Below are 20526 nucleotides of genomic sequence, written 5' to 3'. Positions count from 1 at the left end.
CATCATTTTGTATAAAGGACTTGAGCATCCTCAGATTTTGGTATCTGCTGTTATTTTGGAACCAATACCCCACAGATACCAAGGGATGACTGTAATTACACTGAGGTCTTCATGAATTGATTTAACCAGTATTTTTATTCATAAAGGTAACAGTTGGGCCCTCAAGAGCCTTGGGAAATAGAGAGAGACTGAGGGCATTTTCCAGATTTATTCAAAAGGAAAGTCAAGATCAACGGGTAAGAAATTTGGTCAAAGTTAAAGAAATGGCTGAAACACAGCTGGACCACGAGTGTACTCATTTTACAAAAGAAAATGTTTAATAACTAAACTCCAGTCCCTCTGACAAACTTACCCTTACCCTCAACTCAGTATTTTTCTGCACTAAACGAAAGGGACTTCCCTTGTAGCTTAGTCAGTTAACAATCTGCCTGCAACACAGGAGAACAGGGTTCCATCCCTGGGTCAGGAAGATTCCCTGGAGAAGGAAATGGCAACCCACTCCAGTATTCTTACCTGGAGAATCCCATGAACAGAGGAGTCTGGCAGGCTACAGTCCCTGGGGTTGCAAGAGTTAGACACGACATAGCAACTAAACTGGTGCCACCAAATGAAAGGCACTATGCGTCAGCACTCAAGTGCAAAGCCAAAGGTAGTTACTCAAATTATCTGGAAAACTCCTGTATTACTTTCTTCCCATTGCTAAAGCAGATGTGCCCTTAGTATCCAGGGCAAACCCATTAAGATTTTAACAGTTGAAAGTCAGAGAAAGGGAAATGCATAAAAAGAACCTTAGAAGCTTTACAATGAATGGTGAGAAGAAGCTACAAAGTGTCAACGGCCCAGAAGCAGAATTGATTTTGTTTTTGATCCAAACTGTGTCCCTGTAACTGCTATAATCTACAGGCTCAGTGCTTTAACTAATGTGCTATTTCCGGCCACAGGAAGGAATTGGGTAGTCATTAAAAAACTGTCACATAAATAGCCACTTACCAGCTCACCTGGGGAGTGTAATGGTGGACAAGTAGTAAAGAATGCCGACTTTATTTTTCTCCGTGTAAACTCTCTGAGGGAAGGGGCAAGCTGGTAAATTTCCTGATCATTCAACCCTTAATTAGTCATACAAGTAGATCCAAGAAGAGTCACAGAGAAGTCAAAATGAATAACAATAATTTTAAAAAACCTTTTATAAACAGCTTTGTAATGAATTCAGATACTTCTAGCTACCTTCTTTCCTTAAATGACTGAGGGACCACAAGCCTGAAAAATGGTAGAGCACAGAGGTCAAATACATTAGTCTTGGAGTCATGGGACCAAAGTCTAAGTACTTGAATGGAAAGTCACTAGTCATATAACCTCAGGCACGCTAACGATTTTCCATTCCCTCATCTGTAAAATGAGGAAGCTAAAACTAACTGCCTTACCAGTTTGTGGAGGAGATGAAATGATACACAGCATTTGTAGTATTCAGGACAGCAATTGGCAAATACTTAATAAATATGTCTTTCAGTATTGTTAGAGTTTAAGGACTGAATTAAAATCAGCAGGAGAAGGGAAAGAAAGAGGATGTACTCACGGTCAAGTGTATTGCAAAGTGATATACAACTCACTTGAAGGCCAACTGCTACTCCTCTAAAAATATCTGGGGAACATTCATGTTCTGTAATTGCTTCTGTGAAAAGCAAGGTTTTTAACCAGCTACCTATTCTAGGAAAACAAGAAGAGAAATCTGCTTTTCTTCTTACCTAAAAAGGTTTCCCCCCTACGTTTCTGGAAGCCTTGTTGGTTACCTGTCACACGGGTAGGGAACCATGGATCACCCTAATAGAAGCCTCTAAGGCTACCTAACCAGCAGAGAGGGTGGAACTCATACATTACCTGCGCCCAGTGGTTTTTAAATACAATCATGCATGTTTCTGGGTCAACTCCCTGCAGGCTCACCGCCCTCTGGATTTTGCTCTCTGTCGCAACAGATGACATCATAAGCCTTCATAAATCAAATGCTCCTAAGTCATATTTAACTTTCATGAAAATTTGGTAGGTAGCCACTAGTTTTCAAGTATCACAGTAGAAATGTAACTTCTTCACATTTCATTGTCACCTTCTGAAACCTGTAATGACAATAACAAAAAAAGAAATTCCATTACATTCATATATTAAATAGGATATGATTAAATTAAAATCAAAGCATTGACATTCTCAAAGTCCAGCACCGAGCAAAATATCTACAAAATAGACATTTAAGCTCAATCCAAAGCCTTTCTTATATTTTTCTCTCACTTTGCTACTAAAAATATAAAATGATGCTACTGAAGCTACGTGAATAAATTCAAAAATTATTGAGTTTATTCTCTCTACTACCATCAACCACAACCCCCTAGATTATTATTCTAAACCATTCAAATCTAGTTTCAAGCAATAAACTATGATTATCAATGTTGGTGGTGTTTTATGACTAAAATAAATAGCTTGCTATAACCTAGGGCAGTTATGGCACAGCACCCAGACTGCCGCGTCCAATAATAACAATTTTTTTAAATCAATGACTTTCATAATGGAATTTAAAACATTCTCAGTCATTTCGTGGCTACAAACTAAGTTAAGGTTTCTAACTTCCCTGAAAAATAAATATAAAAATAGAATTCCAAGTAACCTGGACAAATCAGAAACGATCCATCAAAAACAAGGTAGTGTTTACTTAGTGTAAGTAAAGCACAGCACGCTTATCAATGCAAAGTAGCAGCTTATTTATCAATGAAAAATGAATTATGCGGATAAAATACAAAGTCAAGACTCCAACAGAGTCAGTGAGGAGAAAAAAGATACTGAGGTCACAGAACATACAGGGAATGTTGTATCCAGTTGTGTGGAGCTAACTCTGACAAAAGCAGTAAGGTATTAGTATTATCTCCTCAGTTTCGTCAGCCCAAAGAAGGGCTGAATACAGGCATGGGAGTACCATACCGCCTTACCCGACTCCTGAAAAACTTGTGCGTCAAGAACTAACAGTTGGAACTGGACATGGAGCAACTGACTGGTTCAAAACTGGGAAAGGAGTACATCAAGGCTATATATAGTCACCCTGCTTATTTGACTCATATGCAGAATATATCACATGAAATACCAGGCTGGATAAAGCACAAGCTGGAATCAAGATTGCTGGGAGAAATATCAATAACTTCAGATGTGCAGATGAGACCACTATAATGGTAAAAAGTGAAGAGGAACTAAAGAGCCTCTTGATGAAGGTGAAAGAGGAGAGTGAAAAAGCTGGCTTGAAACTCAACCCTCAAAAAACTATGATCATGGCATCTGGTCCCATCACTTCATGGCACATGTAAGGGAGAAAAGTAGAAGCAGTGACAGATTTTATTTTCTTGGGTTCCAAAATCACTGCAGTCATGAAATTAAAAGATGCTCCTTGGAAGGAAAACTATGACAAACCAAGACAGTGTATTAAAAAGTAGACATACTAGTTTATGGAGAACAGTGTGGAGATTTCTTAAAAAACTGGAAATAGAACTGCCATATGACCCAGCAATCCCACTTCTGGGCATACACACTGAGGAAACCAGATCTGAAAGAGACACGTGCACCCCAATGTTCATCGCAGCACTGTTTATAATAGCCAGGACATGGAAGCAATCTAGATGCCCATCAGCAGATGAATGGATAAGGAAGCTGTGGTACATATACACGATGGAATATTACTCAGCCGTTAAAAAGAATTCATTTGAATCAGTCCTAATGAGATGGATGAAACTGGAGCCCCTTATACAGAGTGAAGTAAGCCAGAAAGATAAAGAACATTACAGCATACTAACACATATATATAGAATTTACAAAGAAGGTAACGATAACCCTATATGCAAAACGGAAAAAGAGACACAGAAATACAGAACAGACTTTTGAACTCTGTGGGAGAATGTGAGGGTGGGATATTTCAAAAGAACAGCATGTATACTATTTATGGTGAAACAGATCACCAGCCCAGGTGGGATGCATGAGACAAGTGCTCTGGCCTGGTGCACTGGGAAGACCCAGAGGAATCGGGTGGAGAGGGAGGTGGGAGGGGGGATCGGGATGGGGAATAAGTGTAAATCTATGGCTGATTCATATCAATGTATGACAAAAAAAAATAAATAAATAAAAATTAAAAAAAAAAAAAGTAGACATATCATTTTGTCAACAAAGGTCTGAATAGTCAAAGCTATAGTTTTTCCAGTAGTCATGTATGGATGTGAGAGTTGGATCATAAGGAAGGCTGAGCACCGAAGAATTGATGCCTTTGAACTGTCGTGTTGGAGAAGACTCTTGAAAGTCCTCTGGACTGCAAGGAGATTAAACCAGGCAATCCTAAAGGAAATCAACCCTGAATATTTATTGATGCTGAAGCTGAAACTCCAGTACTTTGGCCACCTGATGCAAAGAGCTGACTCTCTGGAAAAGCCTCTGATGCTGAGAAAGATTGAAGGGAAAATGAGAAGGGGGCAGCAGAGGATGAGATGGCTACATAGCATCACCAACTCAATGGACATGAATTTGAGCAAACTCCAGGAGATAGTGAAGGACAGGAAAGCCTGGTGTACTACTGTCCCTGGGGTCGCAAAGAGTCAGAGATGACAGAGCAACTGAACAACAACAACAATAGTTCAAAATGGTTGTGTTCTTTTTTTTTAGTGTACAGACTAGAGAGAGTACAGGGGAAAGGAATTATAATTATCAGAGCACTGAAAAACAAAGTCTATGATAAAATTTTCAGACGCACAGTGACAAAACTGTTTCTGTTTTTTTTTAAGAGGCTATTTTCTTTCTTTCTTTTTTCAATATTTATCTTTGTGGCTGCACTGGGTCTTAGTTGCAGCATGTGGGATTTTTAATTGCAGCATGCAGGAGGATCTAGTCCCCTGACCAGGGATGGAACCCAGTTCCCTTGCATTGGGAGCACAGAGTACTTGCCACTGGACCACCAGTGAAGTCCCAAGACACTATTTTCAACTGCGTAACATGAAAGGTATTACAAGAAGAACACTGATCAAACTGATCAACTATTCCTCCTATGAACAATGAAATGTGAGAGGGGGACTTAAGGTGACGTTCAGGTTAGACTTACAAGTTCTTTGTGGGAAGTAGAGCGAAACGCTGGAAGACAATTAAAGGAATATGCAAAACAGGTATTGGGTTGACCAAAATGTTCATTCAGGTTTTCCATAAGCTCTTATGGAACCAAATGAATGTTTTGGTTAATGCAATGTTTCTGCTGGGGGGTGTAGAAGATGCACCAGCCAACATCAAAAGAGCTTTAAAATAAATTTTAGTACATAAGAATAGAAAACTTGCAAGAATTAGTCATTTGAGGAAAGAAATGCTTTTTAAGGAGAACGTCAGAGGAATAGGTATGCAGAAAGAGAGAGGCCTGCTGGAAGGAGGACTGTATACCTGATATACCTGAAAGGAACAACTAAATTCTATCTTCCATGATTTAGTGAAGTCGCTCAGTCGTGTCTGACTCTTTGCGACCCCATGGACTGTAGCCTACCAGGCTCCTCCATCCATGGAATTTTCCAGGCAAGAGTACTGGAGTGGGTTGCCATTTCCTTCTCCGGGGGATCTTCCTGACCCAGGGATCAAACCCAGGTCTCCTGCATTGCAGGCAGACGCTTTACCATCTGAGCCACCAGGGAAGCCCATCTTCCATGACTATTTGTTTTATTAAGTAAATTGGTGAATTCCCCAACGTATAATTCTTAATGATACAAATGTGCTTTCAATGAGACACTGTCGGATGACAATCATGGCTCTCTGCCACTGAGAGGCATATTTCAATGGGCCCGGCTGGTGTTTAAACATCAGGAATGGCCGTCCACACACACACACAGGTACATGTTCAAACTCACACAAACACACATGCGCATGCATGCACACTCCCTATGATCCTCCCGCCTCACCCTGATTAGCAGGCTAGCCCTTCTAGACAACATCTCAGTGTGCAGCCTTGTTTTAAGTGATAAGAGATAAAGCAAATTCTGGTTCAACTTCCTTGTTGTCCTAAATACTGTATCTCTATGAAAATGTCCAGGTCTCTCATTTGAATGATAACAACAAGGAAATCAGAGTGCCTGGGGTTTTTCCAGAGGCTGAAAAAGTAGAAGACTCTCTCAGATGCCTTCCAGCTCCAGGATTCTCAGATTCTTCCTCGAAGGCGTTAAGGGAACATAAACCATGCCAACTGCCTCTAAACCAAAAATAGAAACGCGCTTTCTAAGATGCTTTACGTTAGTTCTCAAGGGACTTCACATGCCTGTTTTTCAAAAAACAGACAGGACAAATATCTCAGCCAAGGCCACAATCTTACTAGTTAGATCTTTTTTTTTAAATATTTAAAAATATTTCTTCATCTCCACTGCTACCACCTTAGCCCAAACATCCCTTCTCTCTGATCAGACCTATTACAACTGCTTCTTTTTTTATTTTAAGCATTTATTTATTTTTGCCAAGTCCTAGATGCAGCATATGGGATCTAGCTCCCTGACCGTGGATGGAATCTGGGCCCCGCTGCATCGTGAGCGTGGGGTCTCAGCCACTGGACCAGCAGGGAAGTCCTGCAGGTTTGTTCTGATAGAGATAGAAATGTCTCTTGACTCCCAGTCCAGTGTTCTTTCTAGAAACTATATTCTCCTTTGTAACACTTGTAATCCCTGACCCTAGTCCCTTAAGGAAACTGTATCTTCTCTGAAAAAAACACATTTCACTTGGTTGATGCTTATCCAGTCATACTCTTGAGGCAGATGCCTGGAAAATATAAATACGCCATGATTATAGAAACCACAACATCGAGAGAACTTGGGAGAGAAGGGAGAGAAAGAGAAGACAGAAAGTCGTGTTTGGGACAGGAAAGGCCGTATCAGGAGCCCCTGTCAATGAAAACACCACCCAGCACCCAGAGGCCAGGTGGGTCTTCCCACACTTTCTCACTCCCAGGTTAGAGCGGCGAACCGCTGGCACGGCCCCGGACAGCGCAGAACTGAGAGCACCGGTTCCATACTTGTGAGTGATGTGTAAGAACGTATTTCCTCAAGCACCAAGGTTTTCAACCTATTTCTGCATTTTCCCATTATCAGCCTTTCCTTTTTCCAATTCCAAGTTTTTTCTTTAACTCTCAAATAACAGCTAAACTCCCAAGTAAAGACAGAGGACAAAACTAAGCAAAAGGCTGTGAGCAGACAGGAGAGGCTACAGGTGTCAGATCACACACACATGTCACACACCATCACTGGAGTCACCCCTCTGGCCCTCTGCTCTCTTCAGCCTCAGGCGTCTGGAGCTGGGAATGGTCAGAGCAAAGCTCACTGCTCCTGGCCCACATGCCACCCGTTCTCCCCATAAATACAAACGTGTGCATCAACTCGAATTTCATGCCCAAGAAAAAGCCCTAGAAATCATTCAGCTCTTAAAGGAGTGATGTTTTTTCCATTCTTCAGACAAACCACCACCAATAAAAAAAATACCCAAATGACTTTTTTTCCCACAGTGGTTGCGAGTGGTATTGTGGTGTGATAGTTGAGGTTTTTGGTCTTGGAGTGGAGAAATGAGCTGTCAGAATACATGTCTGCCTGTCTGTCTGTATATATTTATGCTGAGATATCAACACAGGTTCTATACTGCAAAGACAGAACTGACTACATTATTTCCAAAGACACTGCTGAGTAGCCACATTTATATATCTCATTAATAATTATATATAGAAATATTTTCCATCAATAAGGAGGGAAAATTTCTATTAAATGTTGTTGAAAACAGAATAACTGATAGAAGAATTACCTGTGTCTTTATTTGCCCTTTTTTGAAAGTACATATTTTTATTTGATTTTGAAAAAAGCACAAACATATGTTTCCATATCACAGAATTATAAAATATACCACATAATCACAAAAGCCTAGATTCTAGTCATATAGATCATACTTCTTTCCAATGTAAAAATTCCTTCAATGTCACTCCCAAATGGACCTCTAATTTCAGTCTCTCTCAAGAACTACAATACTTACGAGAGCTATAAATGTGTCAAAATCACATTTTTTCCCTGAACTACCAGTGACTGTATTTTAATATAGCTCTCTTTCACTATCAGGCTGAACTTACAATATACACATTTTGGTATTTAATAAAACATTATCTCATACCATCACCAAAAAAAGCAAAAGAGTTTCAAAAAAAACCTACTTTTTCTTTATTGACTACACCAAAGCCTTTGACTATGTGGATCACAAACTGTGGAAAATTCTTAAAGAGATGGGAATACCAGACCACCTTACCTGCCTCCTGAGAATCGGTATGCAGGTCAAGAAGCAAGAGTTAGAATTGGTCATGGAACAACAGACTGGTTCCAAATCGGGAAAGGGGTACATTAAGGCTATACATTGTCACCCTGCTTATTGTCCCCCTGCTTATATGCAGAGTACATCACACAAAATGCCAGGCTGGAAGAAGCACAAGCTGGAATCAAGACTGCCGGAAGAAATAATCTCAGATACTCAGATGACACCACCCTTATGGCAGAAAGCAAAGAAGAACTAAAGAGCCCCTTGATGAAAGTGAAAGAGGAGAGTGGGAAGTTGGCTTAAAACTCAACATTCAGAAAATGAAGATCATGGCATCCAGTCCCATTACTTCATGGCAAATAGATGGGGAAACAATGGAAACAGTGACAGACTTTATTTTGGGGGGCTCCAAAATCACTGCAAATGGTGACTGCAGTCATGAAATTAAAAGACACTTGTTCCTTAGAAGAAAAGCTATGACCAACCTAGAGAGCATATTAAAAAGCAGGGACATTACTCTGCTGACAAAGGTCCATCTAGTCAAAGCTATGGTTTTTCTGGTAATGATGTATGGATGTGAGAGTTGGACTATAAAGAAAGCTGAGCACCGAAGAATTGATGCTTTTGAACTGTGGTGTTGGAGAAGGCTCTTGAGAATCCCTTGGACTGCAAGGAGACCCAACCAGTCCATCCTAAAGGAAATCAGTCCTGAATATTCATTGGAAGGACTGATGCTGAAGCTGAAACTCCAATACATTGGCCACCTGATGCAAAGAACTGACTCACTGGAAAAGACCCTGATGCTGGGAAAGACTGAAGGCGAGAGGAGAGGGGATGACAGAGGATGAGATGGTTGGATGGCATCACCAACTCGATGGACATGAGTTTGAGCAAGCTCTGAGAGTTGGTGATGGACAGGGAGGCCTGGCGTGCTGCAGTCCATGGGGTCACAAAGAGTGGCACATGACTGAGCAACTGAACAGGTCTCATACCATCCTTCAATTTAACATATTTAAATATCCTTTTCCATATTTAAATATCTGTGTAGTTGCTAAGTCATGTCCAACTCTTTGTGACCCCGTGGACTGTAGCCTGCCAGGCCCCCCTGTCCATGGGATTCTTCAGGCAAGAATCTTGGAGTGGGTTGCCATCTCCTCCTCCAGGGGATCATCCTGACCCAGGGATTGAACCCACATCTCCTGCATTGACAGGAAGGTTCTTCATCAGTGAGCCAGCAGTGAAGCCCCTAAATCTGTTTGTTTCTATTTTACATGTGCATTCATTCATGTTGCTTTTAAATTGCACATAAGTGATATCATACAGTATTTAAATATAATATCTTCTAATAATGGATTATTTTTAAAAATCCTGAAGAGAAAGAAATGGATGGTGACCTTAAGGAGAGACATAGCTTAGGGAACATTTTTGTTAAGGGAAAAGTGATCCTATTTGCAGATCTAATGAAAAGGAATCAACTATCATGGAGAATTAGAAGATACCCGCCACCCAACCACCCACCCCCACCCCACTCCCACTACCCACCCCCCCAACACACACAGATTCTGGTGGAGCAAGAGGATCAGGAGAAAGGTGCGGTCAAGAGCACAGGTAGGAGAGACCTAGAGGTAAGAGAAGCAAGGCCAACTCTTCACAGTTCCGTTCAGTCCAGTCCAGTCACTCAGTCGTGTCCGACTCTTTGCGACCCCGTGGACTGCAGCACACCAGGCTCTTTTCACAGCAAGTCACCAAACCTTGAACTTGATGGACAAACATGGCAGGTTCCCTTTCCATCTTCCCTTCTCCCTCCCTCCTGATATACCTCTGGCTGGTTTCTGGAGATGATCAGAGTTTAGGGGGATTTAAAGCGGGGAACAAAGTATTAGCGGATTTAAAGTGGGGAACAAAGTATTAGCGGATTTAAAGTGGGGAACAAAGTATTAGCGCTAAGAGTTTTTATCTCAGTTCTCCAAGCATGGCAGAAAACATAAGGTCTCTACTCGGAGACTTAAGCTTTGACTGGGAGTTGGGGTCTAAAACAGCAGGAGGCTCTTGGTTTGAAACCTTGCTTGGGGGAGTAATTAAGATTAAATTATTATTTCTCAGGTCTCTCCCAGCTCAAAGTCATTATTTTCTATCCTTTATTGCAACCATTATACTAACTGTGGAGGAGTAATCAGATAATCTGGAGAAGGAAATGGCAACCCACTCCAGTATTCTTGCCGGGGAAATCCCAAGGACAGAGGAGCCTGGCGGGCTGCAGTCCCTGGGGTTGCACAGAGTCAGACACAGCTGAGCACAGTGTGCGATCAGATAATCATTAAAAGAGGATAACAGCCACGGTACAAAAAGCTTTGTAAGAATTCCAGTTGTGAAAGGGAGTCTATCTCTCATCTTTTTTATGAGTAAAGCATATTTCACTTAAGGAACCCAGAGCACAGAAATCAACCATCTCAAAATATAACCTGTGGTTGGTTGGTTGGTTTTTTTTCCCGAGCAACTGCCAGCAGAAAAAAAGCTCATTGTTTTAGAATGTACTTTAGAAGGCTCTGAATTGGCTGCTATTAAATACATAGTCTATTAATACAAATGTGCTAATCAAATAAAATTCCATCTAAGGGTGAAGACTCCTCAAATATTGGGAAAACCTGAAGAGACGGGAACTGTGTGCCCTCAATTATAACTAATAGCGATGGGGGAGGATTCATTTTGAGTCACACTACGTCAGACAACCTCTCTGCAGAGCCTTATAAAAATCTATTAAGAGGAAATCCTCCCTGTGCTCTAATCTCTGGCCCTGTTTCCTTTTCTCTCTTGCTGTTGTATCACATGGGAATGCTGGGCTGTGGAAAATAAAGCCAGCATCGAACAGCCCCCAACTCCTGGACCTTGTCCTAAGACTCCCTCAACTTGGTGGTTCATTCAGTTCACTATCCATCATTTCAGCAAAGCACATATTGTTTTGTTCCCCTAAGTTGTAGGTAACCTGTTAACACATAGGATGAAAACAGAAAATGCTTGCAATGCGTGATTCCAAATGGTTTCAGGCTTTGATAAATGCATGCCTCAAAATAGTAACCAGATTTCAGAAAACTGCTAATAATGCCAGGAAATAATTCCACCATGTTTTACATCTTAATTTCACCAGAACAAGTTGCCAGCCAACTAGGTCAAACCCAAGTGCCATGCAAGGGACTGATAAGCAGAATGAATGAAGAAGAAAAATGAAAGTTATTATCTAAAACATACCAAAAATTTGTTATGGGACTTAACTTTTAAGGCTGCTTAAGAAATTAAACCCCTAGTGGCAAAGATTTGGACAGTAAAAATTATAGCTTTTGAAAATTATAGGAAAAGTTGAGGCATCAGCTCATTGGTGACTGAACAGGAAAAGTCTCTTCCACACATGGAGTGATTTGTCAGAAAGTGAAAACCAGACCATTCTTGGGCAAAGTCTCCCCAACAACCCAATCAATCACTATAATCTTGGTAGTGTGCACCATCCAGTCACATAACTATTTTGTTGAAAGCTATTAAGGGGTAACTCAGTTACAATATCTGCTGTAAAACTCTAAAATTTAGCTAAGGTAAATTCAGAGATAAATTTATCTGACAAATTCCACAGGGAAGCATTTTAAAGCAGGGATTTGAGGTAGATGCTCTGAATTTCTAAGAACTCTCTCATACTAATGAAGTTCTTCTCAAGAAGTTCTCCTGGAAAAAAAAAAACCTTAAGTTTTTGACCGACCTGTCTTGGTCATTTACCTAGAAAAGGAGGTACCTTTGGGAAGTTATGCTGCTTAGTTTAATACCTGTCTTTGCAGCTCTATCAATCAGAATTAGTTCCCTACCAGCAGTCTTTCAAATGCCTTTATGCGAAAAATTTCAAATATGCAACCTGCAGCATAATTAAGCCGATGTGCTGATTACCTTTCAGAACAGCAAAAGGGGAAAAAAAAAATCTCCTTTTCAAAAATGTCCTTCATCCATGCATGGTTTAAGATGTACTAAGTGCAATGAGTGTACTAACAATAAAATTCCATATATATTCACAAATCTCACAAATTGTGGGCACATTTCCCTGGAGAGAGGTGGCTACAGTTTTCAGCCAGTTCTAAAAAGGGTCCATGAATTGCTCGCATTCAAAAACGTTTATCAGTTCAGTTCAGTCGCTCAGTTGTGTCCCACTCTTTGCGACCCCATGAACTGCAGCACGCCAGGCCTCCCTGTCCATCACCAACTCCTGGAGTTCACCCAAACTCACGTCCATTGAGTCAGTGATGCCATCCAGCCATCTCATCCTCTGTCATCCCCTTCTCCTCCTGCCCCCAATCCCTCCCAGCATCAGGGTCTTTTCCAGTGAGTCAACTCTTCACATGAGGTAGCCAAAGTATTGGAGTTTCAGCTTCAGCATCAGTCCTTCCAATGAACACCCAGGACTGATCTCCTTTAGGATGGACTGGTTGGGTCTCCTTGCAGTCCAAGGGACTCTCAAGGGTCTTCTCCAACACCACAGTTCAAAAGCATCAATTTTTCGGCGCTCAGCTTTCTTCACAGTCCAACTCTCACATCCATACATGACCACTGGAAAAACCATAGCCTTGACCAGACGGACCTTGTTGGCAAAGTAATGTCTCTGCTTTTTAATACACTATCTAGGTTGGTCATAACTTTCCTTTCAAGGAGTAAGCGTCTTTAAATTTCATGGCTGCAATCACCATCTGCAGTGATTTTGGAGCCCAGAAAAATAAAGTCCGACACTGTTTCCACTGTTTCCCCATCTATTTGCCATGAAAAAGTTTATAAGTCACTTTAAATTGCATTCATAAAGAGTCCCAAAACAGAGGCTAACAGCCAGTTCAAATTCTAAAAGTGTTACTGAAGAGACAGTCATGGAACTTTTGTGACTTTGGAAATACAAAAAGTTCCATTTAAGCAGCTTAGGGGTGTTCCAGCCTGTGAGTAACTATGATCTTGAGTAACAATCAGGGCAAGCCCCAGTGCCTTACAAATTTCATGGCTGGTTAGATACTTACACTCCACCTCCAAAGCACTGCAAGGTGTGGCGTCAGAGGTACAAAGTGATTAGCATTTATTCTAATATTAGCAACGGGCTCAAAGAACACGGTCCTATGCCAATTAGGACAAAGAACCTTTCTTCACCAGTCTGCAAAATGGGCCATGAAGAGTCTGGCTGCCTTCTGTGCACATAAACAGGATAGAAGTGGAGTAAGTCAGCAGCACTTGAAATATCTGACACAGCTATCCTGATTTCACATAGGCAGCATAATACTAGCACTTAGAGCACTTATACCCTGGAGGAGGAAATGGCAACCCGCTCCAGTATTTTTGCCCAAAAAATCCCACAGACAGAGGAGGCTGGCGGGCTACAGTCTATGGGGTCGCAAACAGTCAGACATGACTGAGCGTCTGCGCATAGCACTTATATGGTAACCTAATAATTCCCCATTTCTTAACTTTTTATGATCATAAAATTAATGAAAGACTTTCTTACATGCAAATATAATAAACTAACAAATGGTATCACTGCTGAACCAAAATTTAAAAGACTATTTTTTCATCCAGGAGTAGGCAAAAGATTCTAGAAGTTCATAATAAAAACCTATTGTTTAAAGTAGTTAACCACTCTATATATATTATTGCTATGATCAGTTTATCATCAAGATTTCATACTAATAAAAAATAAAAAGCAAGATTTAGGATCACTGAAAAATTTCAGAGGCAAAAAAATTTAACTTGAAAGTTCTCCTTGCTCAGTAACAACTACATGGGCCTCAGTCGTATATTATCAATGTCCAAATTTACATATTTCAAGAGGAGACTTAGGAAAAGTAAAAATGGGTCCATCTCATACACCTCAATTGAGAAATTATACTGCTGTTCTACCTGCAAAGAGCAATTTGGCAACAGCATTTAAAACTGAATTTGAACAGCAAAATCGCTTCTATTCTATTCTAACATTATCATAACTGCTAATCACTTTGTACCTCAGACACCACACCTTGCAGTGTTTTGAGTCAGGGTGTAAATATCTAACCAGCCATGAAATTTGTAACACAGAGTCTTGCCCTGATTATTACACAAGATCCCGGTTACTCACAGGCTAGAACAACTGCTAAGCTGCTGAAATGGTACTTTTTATATCACTGAAGTCACAAAAGTCCCATGCTTGTCTCTTCAGTAATAACCTTAGAATCTCAGTTGGCTATTAGTCTCTGTTTGGGGACTCTTCATAGTTTTACCATGAATGCATCTTTAAAGTAGCTTAAAAAATTTTTTGAAGTACATTTACATCCTATAAATATACTTTCACATTACAAAATGACATATTGAATAACAGCAAAGAGTTGACACTGTGCCAGGCACTATTCTGAAGACATTATACCATTAACTCATTAAATCTTCTCAGCAATCCTGTGAACTACACTTCCCTCTTCTACAAGATTCAGAAACAGGCATGGAGAAGTAATGGTGCTGGTCTAATCAAGGTCACACAGATATCCTGGGGTCTAACCATTAGTACCTCTCAAACTACATGAGATATGCTTTGAGGCACTGCTTAGATAGTAAACAACTGGAAAGACCCCAAATACCCATCAGCAGCAGTCAGGTTATATAAATAGGGCACTTCTATATTGAAATAGCACATCGCAATTTTAAAAAGGATGCAGATTGACCAAGATGGTGGAATTGAAAGACTCTGAGACTACCTGCTCTCCCAGCACACCAAAATCACAACTATTTTCAGAACCATCATTGATGAAAAAGACCGAAACCAGGCAGAAAAGATCTTTTACCATTAAAGACATAAAGAGGGAACCGCAGCCAGACTGGCAGAAGAGGCAAACTCATGATGGAATCAGTCTGGGTGGGCCACACACAAACGGGAGAATAAATGCATTACAGAAGCTCCACCACGTGCGTGAGAGTCACAGGCCCACACGCCGGGCCCCCCTGCCCAGGAGTCCGGTACCAGGAACACGGCCCCCCAAGCATTCGGCTTTGAAGGCCAGCGGGGCCTCACTTCAGGAGTCCCAAAGGACGAGTGGAAGCACATTCCACTTGTAACGGGAGGACACACACTCTCACAGGCCCTGGGACCCAGAGTAAAAGCACTAATTTGGCAGGAGGCAGAGCCAGACCTGCGTGCTAGTGTTGGAAGGTCTCCCAAGAGTGCCGAGGGGCGGCGGCCGCTCACCCAGGGGCACTGATCCTGGTGACAGTCACTCTCGGGAGCCCCTTCCACCACACGGAGGGCACCAGTGTGCTGTCCTTCCTCTAGCGTATCAGTGCGAAAGCCTGGCACCGCTCGACAGCCTGTAGGGACGAGCGCTGGGAGAGAGGCCTCAGGCCAAGTGACTGACTGGGCAGACGCAGCCCCAGCCATCAGCAGACAGACTGCCTAACAACTTCCTGCGCCCACAGCCCCCTCTAGACATGCCGCTAGAAACAGCCCTGTCCGCTAAAGGGCGAAGCCTCAACTCCACATACTAGGGGGCAGACAGCAGACCTTGGGAAACCACAGGCCTGCAGATCCCGACAGCCCACTGCAGGCCATGCACTCTGGGACCATCTGAGTCCTGCTTCTGCCCACCAGCAGGCCAACAAAAGCTTTGAGACACCCCGGGCCCTACACCAATGGTGTCAGGAACCATTCCCTCATCACCAGCAACCTGACACCAGCTCTGGGATTCCCAGCATTGCTGCCAGACCCTAGGACCCTGCTCTGCCTGCCAGAAATCCGGCACTAACCCCAGGACCTGGCTTCACCCAACAGTGGGGAGGAGACAAACCCGAAGTCTTCCGAGCCCTGAGTCCACCCCTCATGGAGCCAGCACGAGCCCTGGGGCACCCTGGGATTCTGCAGACAGTTCCGTCTTAACCGGGTCCTACCAACTACAGTCAACAGCCTCCACAAAATGCAGGGCTTGGCAACCAACTGGGCCACGAGTCAAGCAAGCCTAGCAGACTGCCTACATAATCAACTTGCCCCCAAGAGAAAGATCCCATGAAGCCCTCGTGAGGGGAACCCCTAGAGCATACAGCTTGGGGCATGCACTGCTAGGACACATACAATGTCTCCTATAGGGGGGCCACTTCTCCAAGGCTGAAAAATGTAACTAACCTACCACATGCATAAAAATACAAACAGTAACTCAGACAAAATAAGGTGGCAGAGAAATATGTTGCAAATGAAGAAGCTAAATAAAACCCCAGAAGAAGAACTAACTAAACCTGAAACAGGCAATCTGTCCTAGAAATAGTTTAGGGAAATGGTCATAAAGATGGTCAAACGACTCAGGAGAAGAATGGATGAGAAACCAGAAGTTTTTAACAGAGTTAGAAAATATAAAGAAAAACCAAACAGAGGTGAAAAATAAAATAACCGAAATGAAAAAATGTACTAGAAGGATTCAACAGCAGAATAAATGATACTAAGGAATGGATCAGTGAGTTGGAAGACAGAGTATTGAAAATCACTGCTGCTGAACAGAAAAAAAAGAGAAAGGAATTAAAAGAAATGCGCACAGTATAAAAGATCTCTAGGGTAAGGTCAAGTGCAATCATATTCACATTCAGGGGTTCCAGAAGGAGAAGAGAGAAAGAAAAGGGTTGAGAACGTACGTGAAGACATAACAACTTAAAATTCCCATAACACTGGAAAGGAAGTAGTCACCTAAATCTAAGAAGCACAGAGTCCCACACAGGATTAGCCAAAGACGAACACAGTATGAGAAAAAGATAGAGAGAACAGTAAAAGCAGCAAAGTAAAAAGCAAAAAGGAACATATAAGGGAACTCTTGTATAGCTATAGTTGATTTTTCAGTAGAAACTCTGCAGGCCAGAAGGGATGGCATGATACGTTTAAAGGAAACGTTTACCTACAACCAAGAATAGTCTACCCAGCAAGGCTCTTATTCAGATTTGATGGAAAAAATCAAGCTTTACCGACAAGCAAAAGCTAACAGTTCAGCACCACCAAAACAGCTTTACAACAAATGCTAAAGAAACTTCTCTAGGCAAAAAAAAAAAAAAGGCTACAACTAGAAACAGTAAAATCATCAAATGAAAAAGCTCATCAGTAAAGGCAAACATACAGTAAAGGTAAGTAATCATCCACATACAAAGCTAGTAGAAAGGTGAAGGGACAAAAATATTAAAATAATCTATAACCACAATAAGCAGTTAAGAGATACTCAAAACAATTAGATGTAAAACATGATATCAAAAACAGTAATCACAAGGGGAAGGGAATACAAATGCAGGTTTTTTAAATGCAACTGAAATTGTGATTTTAATTGAAATTTAAAGCTATCATGTATATACAGAGATTTCTATATAAAAAACATATGGCAGCAACAAACCAAAAATCCGTAATAGATATACACTCAAAAAAGAAAAAGGAATCCAACATAACACTAAAGAGAGTCATCAAATCACAAGAGGACAGAAAAAGAAGGGGGGGGATATACAAAACAACACAGAAACAATTAACAAACTGGCAATAAGAAGACACATTATCAATAACTACCATAAATGTAAATGAACTACATGCTCCAATCAAAAGAGAGAGAGTTGCTGAATGGATAAAACAAAACAAGACCCGTATCTATGCTGCCTACAACAGACTCACTAGATCTAAAAACACAGACAAAGTGAGAGGATAGAAAAAAATATTCCATACAAATGGAACTCAAAGAAAGCCAGAGTAGCAATATTTAGACAAAATAGACTTTAAAATAAAGACTGTAATAAGAGACAAAGAAAAACACCACATAATCAGGGATCAATCCAAGAGGAAGATATAAAAACTAAATATACACACAACCAACCTCAAGATATAAGGCAAATAATAGATATAAAAGGAGAACTTGATAGTAACGCAATAATCGTAGAAGACTTTAACAGCCCCCTTACATCAACGGACAGATAATCCAGACAGAAAATCAGTAAGGAAACTCTGACCTTAAATGGCACACTAACTGATAAATAGAGGGTATTTCACCCAAAAGCAGCAAAATACACATTCTTTTCAACTACATGAAAAACTCTCCAGGATCCATCACATATTAGGAACAAAACAGTCTCAATAAATTTAAGAAAACTGAAACCATATTAAGCATCTCTTCTGACCACAAGGCTATGAGACTAGAAATAAACTACAAAAAAAAAAAAAAAAACCCTGCAAAAACCACAAACATGTGTCAGCTAAACAATATGCTACTAAACAACCAATAAATCAATGAAAAAATCAAAGAAGAAATAAAAAAATATCTAGAGGCATTTCATTTCAATAAAATGAAAACAGTTCAGTTCAGTTCAGTAGCTCAGTCATGTCCAACTCTTTGCGACCCCATGAATCGCAGCACGCCAGGAATCCCTGTCCATCACCAACTCCCAGAGTTTACTCAAACTCATGTCCATCGAGTCGGTGATGCCATCCAGCCATCTCATCCTCTGTCATCCCCTTCTCCTCCTGCCCTCAATCTTTCCCAGCATCAGGGTCTTTTCCAATGAGTCAATTCTTCACATGAGGTAGCCAAAGTATTGGAGTTTCAGCTTCACCATCAGTCCCACCAATGAACACCCAGGACTGATCTCCTTTAGGATGGACTGGTTGGGTCTCCTTGCAGTCCAAGGGACTCTCAAGGGTCTTCTCCAACACCACAGTTCAAAAGCATCAATTCTTCAGCACTCAGCTTGCTTTATAGTCCAACTCTCACATCCATACATGACCACTGGAAAAACCATAGCCTTGACTAGACGGACCTTTGTTGGCAAAGTAATGTCTCTGCTTTTTAATATGCTATCTAGGTTGGTCATAACTTTCCTTCCAAGGAGTAAGAATCTTTTAATTTCATGGCTGCAGTCACCATCTGCAGTGATTTTGGAGCCCAAAAAATAAAGTCCGACACTGTTTCCACTGTTTCCCCATCTATTTCCCATGAGGTGATGGGACCAGATGCCATGATCTTAGTTTTCTGAATGTTGAGCTTTAAGCCAACTTTTTCACTCTCCTCTTTCACTTTCATCAAGGGGCTTTTTAGTTCCTCTTCACTTTCTGCCATAAGGGTGGTGTCATCTGCATATCTGAGGTTATTGATATTTCTCCCGGCACGCTTGATTCCAGCTTGTGCTTCTTCCAGCCCAGCGTTTCTCATGATGCACTCTGCATATAAGTTAAACAAGCAGGGTGACAATATACAGCCTTGATGTATTCCTTTCCTGATTTGGAACCAGTCTGTTGTTCCATGTCCAGTACTAACTGTTGCTTCCTGACCTGCATACAGGTATCTCAAGAGGCAGGTCAGGTGGTCTGGTATTCCCATCTCTTTCAGAATTTTCCAGTTTATTGTGATCCACACAGTCAAAGACTTTGGTATAGTCAATAAAGCAGAAATAGATGTTTTTCTGGAACTCTTGCTTTCTCGATGATCCAGCGGATACTGGCAATTTGATCTCTGGTTCCTCTGCCCTTTCTAAAACCAGTTTGAACAACTGGAAGTTCACAGTTCATGTACTGTTGAAGCCTGGCTTGGAGAATTTTGAACATTACTTTACTAGTGTGTGAGATGAGTGCAATTGTGCAGTAGTTTGAGCATCCTTTGGGATTGGAATGAAAACTGACCTTTTCCAGTCCTGTGGCCACTGCTGAGTTTTCCAAATTTGCTGGCATATTGACTGAAGCACTTTCACAGCATCATCTTTCAGGATTTGAAATAGCTCAACTGGAATTCTATCACCGCCACTAGCTTTGTTCATAGTGATGCTTCCTAAGGCCCACTTGACTTCACATTCCAGGATGTCTGGCTCTAGGTGAGTGATCACACCATTGTGCTTATCTGGGTCATGAAGATCTTTTTTGTACAGTTCTTCTGTGTATTCTTGCCACCTCTTCTTAATATCTTCTGCTTCTGTTAGGGCCATACCATTTCTGTCCTTTATCGAACCCATCTTTGTATGGAATGTTCCCTAGGTATCTGTAATTTTCTTGAAGAGATCTCTAGTCTTTCCCATTCTGTTGTTTTCCTTTATTTCTTTGCATTGATCGCTGAGGAAGACTTTCTTATCTCTCCTTGCTATTCTTTGGAACTCCGCATTCAGATGGGAATATCTTTCCTTTTCTCCTTTGCTTTGCGCTTCTCTTCTTTTCACGGCTATTTGTAAGGCCTTCTCGGACAACCATTCTGC

At 41.3% G+C, this 20526-nt stretch overlaps 1 protein-coding gene across 3 annotated transcripts in view; it reads right to left on the bottom strand.

The window, feature by feature from the left end:
• The window catches only part of FHIP1A (FHF complex subunit HOOK interacting protein 1A), a 291239-nt gene that overhangs the window by 111013 nt on the left and 159700 nt on the right, over window positions 1–20526 (bottom strand). For all 3 annotated transcript variants that reach the window (XM_043902607.1, XM_043902606.1, XM_043902605.1), the window contains one exon: window positions 1876–2108. In XM_043902607.1, coding sequence (XP_043758542.1) covers window positions 1876–1980 — 105 coding nt within the window. In that variant the 5' untranslated portion in view covers window positions 1981–2108. The remainder of the gene's footprint in view (window positions 1–1875; window positions 2109–20526) is intronic.

The sequence above is a fragment of the Cervus elaphus genome, chromosome 5, assembly GCF_910594005.1.
Source record: "Cervus elaphus chromosome 5, mCerEla1.1, whole genome shotgun sequence".
NCBI classification, from domain to species: Eukaryota; Metazoa; Chordata; class Mammalia; order Artiodactyla; family Cervidae; genus Cervus; species Cervus elaphus.
The sequence above is the reverse complement of the archived record's forward strand: the minus strand, read 5'-3'. Positions and strand labels throughout refer to the sequence as shown.